General features: G+C 57.8%; 1 protein-coding gene across 28 annotated transcripts in view; it reads right to left on the bottom strand.

Annotated features, from left to right (window-relative positions):
* COL13A1 (collagen type XIII alpha 1 chain) overlaps window positions 1–14,391 on the bottom strand; it is a 147,841-nt gene that overhangs the window by 56,284 nt on the left and 77,166 nt on the right. For 22 of the 28 annotated variants that reach the window (XM_045040075.1, XM_045040085.1, XM_045040080.1 and 19 more), the window contains 7 exons: window positions 10,484–10,519; window positions 9,650–9,676; window positions 8,655–8,681; window positions 4,107–4,133; window positions 3,984–4,010; window positions 3,161–3,187; window positions 72–137 (listed from right to left, as the gene is read on the bottom strand). In XM_045040075.1, the coding sequence (XP_044896010.1) occupies window positions 72–137; window positions 3,161–3,187; window positions 3,984–4,010; window positions 4,107–4,133; window positions 8,655–8,681; window positions 9,650–9,676; window positions 10,484–10,519 (237 nt within the window). Of the gene's footprint in view, window positions 1–71; window positions 138–1,226; window positions 1,284–3,160; window positions 3,188–3,983; window positions 4,011–4,106; window positions 4,134–8,654; window positions 8,682–9,649; window positions 9,677–10,483; window positions 10,520–14,391 lie in introns of all 28 variants that reach the window. The other 6 variants (XM_045040088.1, XM_045040074.1, XM_045040078.1 and 3 more) reach the window with 2 other exon arrangements.

The following is a 14,391-nucleotide window of genomic DNA, read 5'->3' as shown; positions in this document are numbered from 1 at the left end:
CGTCGGGGCCGGGAGACCCGCCAAGCCCCTGGGGAAGCCACTCGTGGTCTCGACAAAGGGAAGGTGTCTACCTGGAAGGTCCGCCTTTTTATGACTGGGGGTGGAGCCAGTCGCACTGAATTGAGGAGAGGCAGCAGCTGAGGAGAAAGATGAGTTGGAAGGCCAGAGGGCAAAGGCCAAAGATCGCAGATGTTCAGAAGGATGCCGAATGTCGCCAGGAAGGCAGGGTGGCCAAGTGGGAGGGGAGGAGAGGAAGAGAGAAGAGTGATTAGTGAGCATGAGGCACAGTGAGGGAAGGTGTGGACGGGGCCCTCTCGCGGCTCGTGGGGTGCAGCACCGAGCTTGCCCTTGGATGGCACAGCATCCCCGAAGGGCAGCGGCCCTCGGGGGTTTGGCCAGCAGCACCCCCGGCCCGGGAGAGTGGGCCTCTTCGGCTGGGCCGTAGAGGCCTCGTGACACACAGCCCACCATTGCACTGCTGTCCCTTCCTGTCCCTGGGGGTGGATGGGGGCTGTCTGGCCAAGGGTGGAGCACACAGAGGCTCCGGTGGGGAGCCACGGGACTGGCTACATGGGTACTCGAAGCCAAGCTGGTCTGTGGCAACCTCTGGGTCGAACGAGAAGGGCTGGTGTCAGCAAATCTGGGGAGGACGGTCAGGGGCCGTGCCAAGTTGGGCTCCCAGGGGCTGAGCCGGCCGAGGGTGTGGCTGGTGTGGGCGCAGGCTAAGTGCTACTGAGGTCTCCCCACCCCCCGCCCCGGGGGCCGGTGGGTTTGGAAAATAAAGGCTGGGCAAAGATGTCTCCAGCATGTTCAACCGCTTTTGGGGGGAGGCAACTCTCCATCACATTATCTGATGTGATTTTCATTTCTGGAAATTCTCGTTGCATTCAGTCTCCCTACCAATCAAAACTGAGCACCCCATGGCTTCAGGAAGTGGTCAGAACCCGTGGGACAGCGAAGATGGCACATAATTGACCTCTCGTTTCTGAAGGCATTTTCACTCACACGAAGCCCCTGGGATGAGTGTTAAGAAGTGGGGGCTCCCTGGGCTGAGAAGGGGAGCCCAGCTGTGGCCCTTCTAGGTCACTGCTGCCTGGAGGGACTGCGGCCGCCCCGAGAGCCCAGCCACCTCCCACTGTGGGGTCTGGGGACGTGCAATGTTGGGCTCTGCGTCCAGGGAGCCTCTCAGCAGAGAGGGGCCCAGAGTCCTTCCAGAATCCACAAACCTTCAGGGTAATGATCTGACTGGAGCGCAGAGACGAAAAAGTGCCGCTCGGGTGCTCCTGGTATGGGAGGGGACCGAGGTGGCAGAGACAGGGCGATGGGGGCGTGAGGGCTGGAGTCCACACACACCAGGGGCCCTGCTCCCCGCCCCAGGGCACTCCACCCCTCCCCTCCCTACCCCTCCCCTCCCTCCCTCCCTGGGATGCTGCAGGCTGGAACCGGGGCAGGGACCAGCCCAGGTCCCCCATTATCTTGTGGGCCTGGAGGCCTGCCACCCCACCATGCCTGCAAACCCCTCGGAGAACCACCAGAGCACTCTCCCTAGATGCCCCCTGCTTTCCTGCCCACGTCCAGATAAACTTCCAGCTGCCTCTCCCTGTCCGTCAGCTGAGCCCCCAACCAAATCCACTCTCCTCCCGGCCTGACTTGTGCCCTACACTGCCATCGTCATTGGCTTGCTGCACTCTGTGGCCAAGGTGCTTCTGGAGCCTTCTATTACTGCTCTCTCCCTCTTCTTGTCTTCGGTTGAGGGGCAGAGAGCCCTCCCCCACCTCCACCCCCACACGTTCACTAAGGAAACACTGCCAGAGCGTCTGCTGCCCTGTTGTCTCTGGTGCTGGGGGATGCTGTCTTTCTTTCGGGTAACATAACAATCCTGTGAGCCCATCGTTTCAAATAAACACAGCTGACCTTCTATTATTGTATCAGGATCAGGCTGGCCGGAACACCAGGGCCCCCACGTCCCTGGAGATCATGCCACTGACGGGCTAGTTCTGTCTGTGCTGCTACCGGCCTGTGCCCCCTGCCCGGGCCCGGCCCAGCTGCCCATGTTGTGGACCCCCTCCCAGGCCCAGGAACCCAGGGGTCCTCTCCCAGGCCCAGGAACCCAGGGGTCAGAGTCCGGGTGGCTGACCACTGCTAGTGAGGCCCTTCCAGGGGCCTTCTGGAGCCAGACGGACTCCGAGCCTGACTTGTGCTTGTCTGCAGTCCCTCAGTCCCCTTGCCACGTGGGGCTGGGCAGCCAGGGAAGCCACACTGTGTGTGTGTGTGTGTGTGTGTGTGTGTGTGTGTGTGTGTGTGTTTCTGGGCACGATAAGGCCCAGGGCACAGGGATGGGCACCTAAAGATGCTAGCCCTCCCTACTCCTACCGCTGGGATCCGAGAGTGGCATTTTTCTGGTCCCAGCTCACCGGGGCCCTCGATGGAGGGCACACGTCTCTGCCCTCCCTGTCCCAAGAATGACCCCTGCCATCAGTGCACCCATTTGAAGCTTCCTAATGGGCTGCAGCAGGCTTTGGGCTCTGTATTCAGGGGCAGAGCAAGGAAAAGGAAGGAGCTGGGGCGTGGGGGGCGATTGGGAGACCCTCCCAGCTCAGAAATCCCCACCCTGCCCGGAGAGGGCCTCCTCTGTTCCCAAGGAGGCACAGCGGAGATTTTATCCTTGAATCGATGCGGCCAGCTCCCAGTTGTCTCCCACCACTGAGGTTGGGGTCATCTGAAATAATGACTAACCCAAAAGTCCCTCTGATTCAGCCCGGGCGGGCCGCCAGACACACGCACTCAGCCACACACACACGCACACTTGCACAAGCTGCACAGCCTCGCGGAGGAGGTGATGTGCGGAGGAGACGCAGGGCTGGACGCCCGGAGTTCCAGACACAAACATGCCGGAAGGCTGGCAGGCCCTCCAGCACAGGGACAAACATACAAAGACACACCCGGGTGGGGGGGGGGGTGGAGAACATGGGCACTGGAGACCAGCTCTGCACAAACACACCGCTGACCCCCGGGTGCCTTCCTGGGGGCCAGCCATCCCCACGGCCACCGCGCGGGCTGCTGAGTGTTCCCCAACCTCTGTAGGTGCTGGGGGCCCAGGGAGGTGAGGCTGAGCAGGGGGCTGTGCCCCAGGGAGGCTCAGTTTTAGGGGTTCACTTACCCGATGTGGGTACTCTCCACACTGACCCTGGGGAAGGGAGAGAAGAGGCTGGCGTTAGGCACTTTTAGGGGGAATCGTGCCCTCAGGGGTCCCCCCCCACATGCTCATGGCCCACCGGCCCTGCTCTGGTCCTGGACCAACTCCCTCCCTCGCCCCCGGCTGGCAGCAGAGAAGAAGCCCCAAGGGCCTGCCTGGCTCTGGCCCCACGGACCCCAGGCAGGATTCCGCTGCCATACCCCACGTGCCACGACCGCACTCAGGAGTTATGCTCCTTGCCTGGCTGCAGGTATCTTCCAGAAAGGTCGATGCTCTGGGTGCGTCCCCCCAGTGGCCCCTGAGCAGGAGCCCGTGGGTGGGAACTCCAGACACCAAGAGGGCTGGGGGCCACGGGGCCCTCGGAGACGCCTTCTCTGAGGTGGGGGTGCCAGGCTCCTGTGCCATTCGCCTGAGGCAAGCCCAGCAGAGCCTCCAGCAGAAACGTAAGGAGGTGGAGAATGTGGGCAGCCAGGAAGGGAGCCAAGCCAGTTTGCAAACTGACACCTCCAAATCCTAGAGCTCACAGCGGCGCATCAGGAAGCACTTGGGGGTGGCGGGCGGGCGGGCAGGGGAGTCTGAGAAAGGCCCGGCTCCGGGCCACCCCTCCCGCCGAGGAAACACCTCCCAAAGGCAGCTTCTCTCTTCTCTCTCACACACCGCAGCACCGCCGGGGATGCCCCCGTTCTGCTAACATTTGAAAATAGCCGCTCTGGACTGCTTTCTAACATGGGGGGCGGGGGCGCTGTTTCCTGAGATGAAGGTTCTGGAAAATTTCCATCAGGCTTACCTTTTCTCCTTTTTGTCCTTGAGGTCCCTAGGAAGAGACGGAAACGACAGAGTTAGAAAGTGAAGCTGAGGCCACAGGGGCCCGAAGCCTCCCCACTGGGGGCCCTTAGGGCCAGGTACTAACCGGCTGTCCTCGGGGACCCGTCAGGCCCTGCGGGGAGGAAACACACACAGGTCAGTGGGCGCCCAGAGGGTGGGCGGGTTCAGGGATGCGGGCCTGGGTGGGGATCGAGCTAGGACCCGGGGCCCCCAGGTGGGTTTTGGGATGCAGGGGCCTGAAGGCTGGGCTCCACCGCCCATGGCTTGGTCTTCCTGCGCCCGAGATGGTGGTGCGGTCTCTACACCAAGCGTCGGCTTCTCGGTCCCTCAGCGGGTGTGACTAGGCGTGCCTTGTCCCCCGCGTGCGGCCACGATGAACAGACGCCATCCCTCAGGCGTGGCGCCATCACCGTCTCACGGGCCGGCTGGGAAGGAGACTGCTTTTACACGCCAGGTGGTATTCTGCCACGTGGGCTGCCCGGCCCCACGCATGCCCATCTCCTCATGGAGCCAAAGAGTAGAGGTGGAAAGCCTCTCAGGAGACACCGGCACATTCTATCTTCCGCCCACCACTGCCTCAGCATGAAACCCACGGAGCCAGAAGGGCTTCTGGGTACGTGCGGGGGGCCGGGGCAGCGCTGTGGACACTGGGGGCTTTGGAGAAACGTTTGGTGAGAGACAGGAAGCAGGATGTTGGCGACTTAAGCCACGTTCCGGGCCCCTCAGAGGAACGTAAGGGGCCTTGGGGCTCCTCCTGGGGTGTCTTGTCAAGTTTGCACAGCTGAAAAAGAAGCCTGGGTTCAGGGTGGACCCTTGGTCCTTGAGGAGGACACAGGGTTCAGCGGGTTGTCTCAGGAGCTGGCCTGAGGCTGGTGTTGGAGAGCCTGCACGACCGGCGTGGAGGTTAGAGGGGAGGACGGGCGCGTCATGCTTTGAGGACCCGCTCCGAGGCAGGCTTTCGGCATGCTGCACCCACGCTGGCCCACGAAGAAGGTGCTCATGTCAGCTCCGCCTCCCAGATGAGGTGACGGAGACAAGGTCCTGCGGCTCAGTGAGTGGGGGCGCTGGGACAAGAGCCGGGTTTGCTGACGGCAAAGGTCCAGCTGTTTCCACTCTGCCACACTCTTTGAACTGGGCTGAGGCTCAGAAGGCAGGGCTTCTAGACTTGGCTAGAGCCACAGCAGTGCCCCAGGCCCTGGGGCCCTGAGGTCGCTTCCAGCCACCATCCTGAGGGCCTGGGAGGATCCACCTGCTGAACCCGTCTCTTTGGGGCTTAAAGAACTCAGGGCCCCCTGGGATGGGTCCACGTGGGGGAGAGGAGCGTCTCTGGCCCCTGACTTGTCGACTGGACCAACCGCCAAACTGGGAAATTCCCAGGAGGTTCATGGGAGGGGACAAGTGGCCTCGGGACAATCCATGTGGCATCCAGCCCACGCGGTTGACCAAGTGTTCAGAATGAGGCCAGCAAAATGCGACGCATCCGGCAGGGAAGCAGACTGCAGGTGGCCGGGCCACTCCCTCTCACGACAGAGACAGGCATATGACGAAGGGGAGGGCGGGGGGCCGAGGAAAGTAACACCAAGGTTGGGAACCGCAGAGACTTGGAGCATCCGGTCCAGATATCCCAGACGGTGGCCCGTGGGACAACAGTGGTCCCGGAGGTATCGTGTTGATGTTTTATTTCAATTAGCTGCTAACAGTTAAGAGCAAGGAAAATACAACACAAACCTGGATTTCAAGTCTCTCTAAATATTTCAAGGTCCAACAACGGATGGCACCGATGAAATCTAGCTGGACAGCGGCTGCCCCTTTAAGACAGGTCGTGGGTGATGTGCTAAAGGCTCTTGTCACACCTCCCCTGTGCCAGGCACTGTTGTGAGCACTGGGTGTGAATGAGCTCCTCCCACCCTGACGGGCGGCCCTGAGCAGTGGGATAAGACGTGAATGCAGAGTCCTGGCTCTCCTTAATGGCACGCGTGGGGTCCCTGATCCTGTCTACACCTTACATTAGGTTTTCGGAGCTACTGTGGGGTGGCCGGGGCAGGGGTGATCCCCTTTTGAGGTGGGGACACAGGCTAAGCACATGAGAGTGAGCCCCTACCCCCCCCATATGGGATACCTAGCCGAGGGGAAACCATCTGGGGACGGAGGTGAGCGGGAGACAGACAGATGATACGCAGGCCAAGATAATTACACTAGACAGTGTGTTGAATTAGTAGCTCGGGATCCCTGGGCCAAGCCAAACAGAAGCTTAATGGCTCTGTGGTCTGGCCGATTTTGATGGATGACTAAGACCCAGGCAGGGGGTCTATCACACCGATGTGGCTCATGGGAGATGGGACCGCCTCACCTTTCCGCCTCCCCCCAAGTTACTTCTGACCCCCAAACAGACAAGGGAGACTCATGGTGGTTAAGGGGGGGGCAGAGGGATGGCAGAGGAAGAGCCCCATAGAAGGGTTCCTTTCCTTCAAGACCGAAGGCCCTGGCAGCAGAAAGGAGGTGTGGTGGACAGGTACGATCTCACCCCATGGGTCTCAATCCTAGCCCTCTTATTTAGAAGCTAGGTGGCCTTAGGCAATACGCTCAACCACTCTGTGCCTCGATCTCCCCTTCTGTAGAGTGGGGATAATAAGCTTTTATGAGGATTACAAAACAGTGCCTCGCTGACCATCATTACCACTTCTGGGTTGCCACGGACTATGTTATGGTAGCATCCAGGCCAGTAGGAAGGGGAAGAAGGTGGCAGGGAGAGGGTTGAGGGAATAAGCACCCCGAACTCCTGGCATCTAAGCCCCTATGCCTCTAGAACAATGGCAGCATGGAAGTGTATTCCTGCCATGGTCTCCATTGCTTCATGCATGTGCACAGCACGCTTGGAACGGGGAGGCGGAGGGGGTGGGGGGGACAACAAGAAATGCACCTGAAGGGGAGGTGGCTGTGACGGACAGGAAAGCTGGTTGGGCCCCTGGATTTCAATGCCAGCCCTTCCATCCACAGCCTCCAGGGCCTCACTGTTCTATTTCCAGTTCTGTGGCTATTTTAAGGACTCGCCTCCCTCAGGGCCTTTGCACATGCTGTTCTCCCATGTCCAGGGTGCTCCTTCCCGTTCCTTTTTCTCTTAGTTAAACCGTCATCCCTCAGGCCCTGGTTCAAGTCTTTCTCGGAAGGTCTCAATGATCCTCAGCCTGGGTGAGATGTTGTTACACCAAGGCTTCTCAGAGTCGCTGGCACTGCCTTTTTGTAGCACCGATTGCCAAGGCAATTTGTTAATGACTCGAGTGATTATTTAAGCGTATGCTCCCCCGCTAGACTGTGAGCTACAGCATGGCAAGCACTGTGTCTTTCTTACTCCTGTCTATATCCCCGGCAGCTGGCGCCGTGCCCAGCATAGTGCAGACACTCGACAAGAATGTGTTAAAGGAAGGTAGGAGGCAGGGAGATAGGGAAGGAGAGAGGAAACTAAGGAGGGAGAGAGGCAATGAAATGTGGAGGGAAGGAGTTAGAGAATTGGGTTTGGACCCTCTTTTGGATGCTCCCTGGCTGTGTGACTTGAGGCCAGTTACTTAGGCTATCTGAGCTTCCGTTTCTACAGCCGTCACGGAGCTCCTAGTAGGATCTGGAGCACAGGGTTATAGTGATGATAAATGAGATAGCACACGCATCGCGCTTAGCCCTGTGCCCACCACGTAAAAAAACGTCAATTAACGTTAGCTGGGTCTGAGGGAGCTGTTTTCGAGGGTCCTGTGCGATGTAGGAGGGGCTGGGGCAAAGGCCAGGTCTCCCTACCCACCCCCGAAGCTATCCACCTCTTCCGGCGGGCAGGGTTCTGGCCTCCCGTGCCCTGGGCGCACCCCAGTTGTGAGTGGAGAGTGTTTTCACGTCTGCGCTTGGAGCAAGACACGCACCAGAGCCGGGCTGGACGGGGAGGTGGGGAGCCTGCACGTTCCGGCCAGTGGCAGGAGGGTTGCTCCCAAAGTAGAGGTGACCACCCCGCGAAGCTGGAACGGATCCCAGCCCCGGGCTGGCCCATCTGCTCTTAATGGCCCAGCAGTTCCGCTGCAAAGTGGCCCCCTCCCCTGGAGTGGGCGGCCCCTGACAAGAAGAGGCCTTTTCCTTCTGGAAGGAGTGGCCTGGGGGAGACCGTAGAGACGGGAAATTCCTTTAAAAGGCTCTGTAGAAGGTGGAAGGGACCCGAAGCAGGTGCGGGCAACAGTCTGCTTCTCCGAGTCTGCTCTGTGCCCAACGGGGGCAGGAGCGCCCAGACTCCAGAGCCGGTTGCAGAGAAAGTGCCAGATAGGCTCCCCGCCCGTGTGAGTGAATGCAAACTGAGCCCCGAGGCCAAGACCAGTGGCAGCTGGGGAGTTTGGGAGCACCAGCCTCTGCCCCCGTGGGACACTGGCGACCTCAGACTCTCTCTGGACCTCCCTTGCCTCATTTATCAGGTGGAGAAGCCCCCTGCCCAGCTCTCCCTGCTGCGTTGATGTCAGGACCTAGGGGATGTGTTGTGTACAGCTGGGGAGCCACCTGCCTGTCCCTGTGGGCCCCCTCTGCCGGGCGGTGCTTGGCTGGGGCCCATGAGGCCTGGGCTGACCCCCCACCCCTCAAGGGAAGGCAGGAAAGCTGGGGGTCTTACCATCTCTCCTTTGGGTCCGGGGTGGCCCTGGAAGGAGAAGAGTGTGAGTGCCAGGTACACGGCACCCCAGAAGCCCCCCGCCTGCCCGGTGAGGCTGCTCCCTCCGTCACCCACTGCTCATTTTGCACGCCCTTCCTCCTCACCTGTGTTCTCGCTCCCTTGAGCTAGCACCCCGTCCTGGACCCACTGGCTCAGACATGGCCATTTGCCTGCCGCCTTTGCTGGGTCTTTACTTAGCAGTGGCCAGCCCCTCAAGAGCCCTGCCCCAGGCACATAGCCGGGGAAGCTTTGGGGGACGCCAGTTCTGGGAGAGGAGACAGATGGCCACTAGACCCTTCGCTGTACTCAGCTCTGGCCTGCAGTGGGGGACTGACCAGGTGGGCGGCCAGGCCCTCATGTGGAGGATGCCAGCCGCTCGGGGGCGAGGGAGCACGTGGGGGCACTGGCTGCCTTCCCTTGTCATCTCTGAGGGCATCAAAGGTGCTGAGCTCTCCCCTAGCTCACTCTTTCCCAGGAGTGGGAAGGGGTCTCTTTCCCCCCCCACAAACATTTGGGTCTCGGGCCCACGTTGAAAGGATTGAAATGGACAGAGAGAGGAGCCATGGACGGGGGTACAGAAACTTGGGTGTGTGGGGGGCTCAACCGGGATGGGAGACCCGAGGAGAAGGGGGGGGCCTTGGGGAGCAGGTGCCCAGGCTCCATTTAGAGTCAGTGCCTTGAGCTCTCCACCCCTCTTCTCACTCCAAGGGCACCCCAGAATCACCAAATTCTAGGAGTGGCTCTTGCTCTGGATCTGAGAGCTCAGCTCGGTGGCTGTGCATGGGCTTCTGCCCAGGGGAGGCCCGCTGGGGCCAGGGGCACTTCATTCTAATGGCCCCTCCCCACCTCCCATTGGCAACAATTTCCCGCCCGAGGAACTTTCATTCTATCTGGAGCTCCTCCCATGGAGTTAGGGTCTTGCAGAAGGATTAAGGACCCCGAGAGGGTGCACTCACCGGTTTTCCATCTAGCCCGATGGGACCCTGAAAGAGGAAAGAGGCCAAATGTGAGGATAGCGTCACAAGTCTTCTGCCAAAGAGGCAGCTCGGGGCAGTGGTTAAGGGCACAGGTTCTGGACTCCAAGTTAGAGCTCAAGAGTAGGCTCGGCGACTTACTGGTTTGGTGACCATGGGTAAGCTGAAGCCTCAGTTTCTTATCTTAAAATGGGGATGAGACTAACAGAGTCTTCCACGAGGGCTCTTTGTGAGGAGTGAATGAAATGCCCCCTGTCCAGTGCATGAGGGACAACCTGATGGGTGACAGTCGCCATTGCGATCACAGACCTCCTCTTTGCTCCGAGTGGAAAGTGAAATGTATGTTCCTAGAACGCCTGGGGCTGGCCAGCACCGGGGCCTGGGGAAAAGGAGAGCCAGCTCCCTCTTAGAGCCGATGGTAGACTCCCCGGGCAGGGGTCACAGGACATCCCCATGGCCACCACACAGCCTCCTGCAGGCGGATCTGCTCTCCACGCCAGGTCGGAGGTTGCCTCCCTGAGGCGCATCGTCTGTTCCACATTCCAGTGTCCTGCTGGGGCTCACCCAGCCTGTGACTTCACTCGCCTGTCCCTGTCCTTGCTGTGTCTTCCTCTCCCTGCGATCTTCCCTGCACTCGGGGCCAAGTGCTAAGCTGCTCTCCTCGGCTGCTCTCCGTGAGAGGCTGCAGGAGAGGGTCCTTTACTGACCAGGGTTGGAAGGTCAAGAGCAGCTTGAGGGCTGGCCCCACATGAAGTTGAACCCAGCCAGGCCCAAGGGTCACCGGGGACACAGCCAATCTCAGCCCTCCCTACTTACCGGAAATCCAGGAAAACCTCGAGTGCCCGGCTGACCCTGGAAAGAGCAGGAGAGGAGAGAAGATGGGAGCTAAACCAAGTCCCCCGGTTCACTTTCGCTCCCAGGGGGTCTGTGGTTTCCCTCCCACTGCTCTGGGGTCATCTGTGGGAGATGGACAAGGATGGAAATGAACACCAGAGAAGCCTCCTTCAGGGACGGGGGAGGGGGGGCAGCAGGGAAAAGGAGATGCCAGCACCCCTCGGGGTTTCCTGGGGAGGGGGGGGCTTCACTGCCTCCATGTTCTGGAACCCCGACATGGGAACAGGTGGCTGGAGAGCAAGGATGGCGGGGACCAGCCTGCAGCACCCCAAACTCCTGCTCTGCGATCCCCTGCGTCCTTTTTATTGACACAGTCATCACCCGTGGCCCCTTATGTGAGGTTGGTTTGGATATCAGCAGATATCAGAACCTAACCTTAGGAATGTGTATTTCCTGACCCACATGGGTCAGATTGCTGGCTTTTTTTTAATCCACCCTGGCCGGCAGGGCTCCCTGGTTGGGTAACCTCTGGGTCCCCCAATCTTTGTGCCCATTCACGCCCACTTTCCTGGAGGTGTAGGTGTCTGGGCTGGAGACTAGAACCGGCTGGTCACAGCCCGGTGGCTTGTGGCCAAGGCTCAGGACAGCGTGAGGCCACGTGGACCCAGGGGCTGAGGAGGGCTAAGCAGGAGGTCAAGGCTGGCGGTCTCTTCTCCTCACGTATGGTTCACAGCCGACCTCAGTCTCACCACCGGCCCCACTTTCCCTACTCTTTGCTCAGGCACACGTTCACCTGCTTTCCCTGGACACACCGCACCTTTCACACGGTTAGCCCTCAGCCTGGCATCCCCCTTTGACTGAGATGGCTACAACGTCCTCTCAAGCTCGGGCTTTGGAGCCTGGCACACTGAGTTCTAGTCCTGCCTCCACCCGCGGCGGCTGTGTGACGAACCTCCTTGGACTTCCCTTTCCTCATTTGGGGGTGGGGATCGCAGGATAACCTCACAGGGTCATTGAACTACATTCGATGACACTGGGAAAGCCGGCTGAAATGGTAGCTGTCTGTTGGACTAGATGGAACCTAGGAGCACCAGAATGAAGCAAGGTTGCTTTAACCCGGTATGCCTTCGGGTCAATGGAGGATGGTCCCTGCCGAGGGGTGGTTTCAAATCAGACCCCATTCGGAGGCAGATTTCTCTGCATCCATCTGCCGTGAACCTGGAATATTCCAGGTTCCTGGAATTCTCCAGGCTGCTTGGAGAATTAATCTATGCATAAATTTATAATCTATAATTATAATATGATCCCAATCCCAGTGAACTGGGTTGTTGCTGGAGGCTGCTTCCTCGAAGCCACGGACAGCAGTGCCCGGAGGCCTCTGCTCAGGGGACACAGCTGAGTGGGATGGGGACCCTGCCATCAGGGTGGGAGCATCAGTCAAGTCGGTAGGGAGCCGCAGCATACGACAGGGTGGGACAGGCTTGTGGCAGGCAGCCAAAGGGCCGGAGCGAGGAGATGCCACTCATATATCAGAGGGACCTGGGCTTCTCTCCTCTCAAGGATAAGTGATGCTAAGAATAGGCCTGAGGAGAAAACCCGGAAACTGTGTGGTGTGGCCTCTGGAACCTCCCAGCGTAAACTTTCAACTACTCTGAATGCTGAGAGGCCTGAGGACAAAGGTCAGGAGGAGAAGATTCCAAGAAACATCTTCAAGTCCCACTGGGGATAATGTTTACACGGTAGGGATAATCACATGGTTTGCTAATTGCAGAGCCGGTCCCGGGAGCAGGATGCCTCCCCCCCCCCGACGCAGAGCCAAATCTGGGGCTCACCAAGGCTTTTTCAAGGATCTTGGGAAGCATGTTGTCACTGACCAAATGGAAACTGGGACTCTACTTCCTGGAGATGCTGGGCTGGCTAAGGCGCTCAGGGAGGCCTGGAACTGGGTTTTAATTTACGTCTCTTCAGTTTCAGGCTGGAGTCGGACGTCTCTTCCAGTGTTTAATGGCCGGTCATTTACTCGTGAACTGCCTGTTTGTATTCCTTACCAGCAAGCTCCCCTAGCTGGTTTGTTTCCCATTGACCTGAGTACAGCTCTTTGTCAAGGACAGTAACTCTCTGAGAGTCATGTGTGCTACAGATACTCCTTCCAACTTGGCATTTGTCTTTTTTACGCTGTGTTTCCTGCCAGATGGAAGTTTTACGTGTGTGTTGACAAACTTATCAATCTTTTCCTATGGCTTCTGGGGTTTCGTGTCATGTGTCCAAGGGCTTTCCTCAGTGCGGATGTAATAAATGTTTGCTGACGCTTTGTCCTTGTATTTTATGGTTTCATGTTTTATATCTAAGTATTTTATCCATTTGGTATTTATTCTGATCTAACAAGTGAGGTGGACATATACAGCTCTTTTTTTTTTTTTAAGCTTTTTTTTTTTTTTTTTTTTTTTTTTTTTGGCTTTACCTTGTGGTGAATGGCTTGTCCCCGCCTCATCTCCTGGACCATCTACTTTTCTCTTCCCATCGTGAAATGAAACCTTTACCACGGACTAAATTCCCAGATGCGTTTAGCTTCATTTCTGGCCTCCCCATTCTGTTCTATTTAACTGCTCTGTTTTTACAATACATTTGATATGTAGTAAAACAGCCAGTCCCTTCCACCCCTAACTCCTGCACTCAAGTTTTTCAGTATTTTCCTGACATCCTTATGAAAGCTTATTCGTTGTTGTTGTTGTGGTTGAAAGCTTTTTTTTTTTATGAACGTTATTCTGTTGGACTCCCAACCCCATCAAAAGTTCACTGGGATTGGGATCATATTATAATTATGGCTTATAAATTTATCCATAGATTAATTATGGATCAATACTATGTCCTTCCATATAAGAACAAGGGAAATACGTTTTATTTGCATTGTTCTCCAACATCTCTTCCCTTAATGCAGGGTCGGGGTAGAGAAGGAGCCAGGAGGATCCCGCTTTTTGGAAGTGGACCCCTGCAACCTGCAATTCATGCGGGGTAGACATACATAGACAGACAGAGGTTCTCTCTCCCTTCCCTCCTGTCTGACCCCTGAAAATGGATCAGTCCTGTATCCGCCCAGAGCCAGTCTCCCCCTCCAAGCGTGTGCTGACTATCTTTCAAACAGGATCCTGCGTGGTCAATGTTTAATCGCTGGCTGAGGTGACAGAGAGTGGGAGAGGAGAATCCTGCTTGGCTCAGTATTTGCCAATCTCTGTGGTTAAATATACCTCCCACCACAGCTGATTTTAAGCTGCCAACATGATGCCACTGAACATAGGGATCGGAGGGGGGTACATGACCTGCTCTTGTGAGCCAGTCGATGAGGCAGGCAAACATCTCCCCTTGGACGTTACAAGGACATCTCAAATTCATCCTGTTCCAATTAGACTCCTCTTCCCCGGCACAACGTGGTCCCCTCTCTGAAGAAAGGCACCATCATCCACTTGGTGACTCGGGGGTGGGGGGGGGGAAGGGTCAGGGGAGCTTATCAAACCGCAAATCTGATCAAGTTCATCCTCCGCTGAACGCAAACCAAGGGCTCTCCACTGCCCTCAGGACAAAGTCCTGACTCCCGAACACCCTATCCAGGTCCTTCACAACTGGGGTCCCACTCCCCTTGCTAGCCTGACCCCTGCTTTGCTATGCAAAGAACTTTCCTGCTATCCCTCACCCGGTGGTTTATAAGAACCTCTCTTGCCTCAGCGGCTCCTCCCCAGCCTCATTACCTGGGAACCTCTGCTCAACCTTGATCACAGCTTGGTCATCCCCGCTTCTCGGTCTGCCCCCACCCCAAGGCAGGTGCCTCCCGCTGTCTGTATTATAATCACCATGGGGTTGCTGGTCTCTCTGCCAAGGGGCGAACAGGCTGTGGT

Source organism: Felis catus, chromosome D2 (assembly GCF_018350175.1).
Source record: "Felis catus isolate Fca126 chromosome D2, F.catus_Fca126_mat1.0, whole genome shotgun sequence".
Lineage (NCBI taxonomy): Eukaryota > Metazoa > Chordata > Mammalia > Carnivora > Felidae > Felis > Felis catus.
The sequence above is the reverse complement of the archived record's forward strand: the minus strand, read 5'-3'. Positions and strand labels throughout refer to the sequence as shown.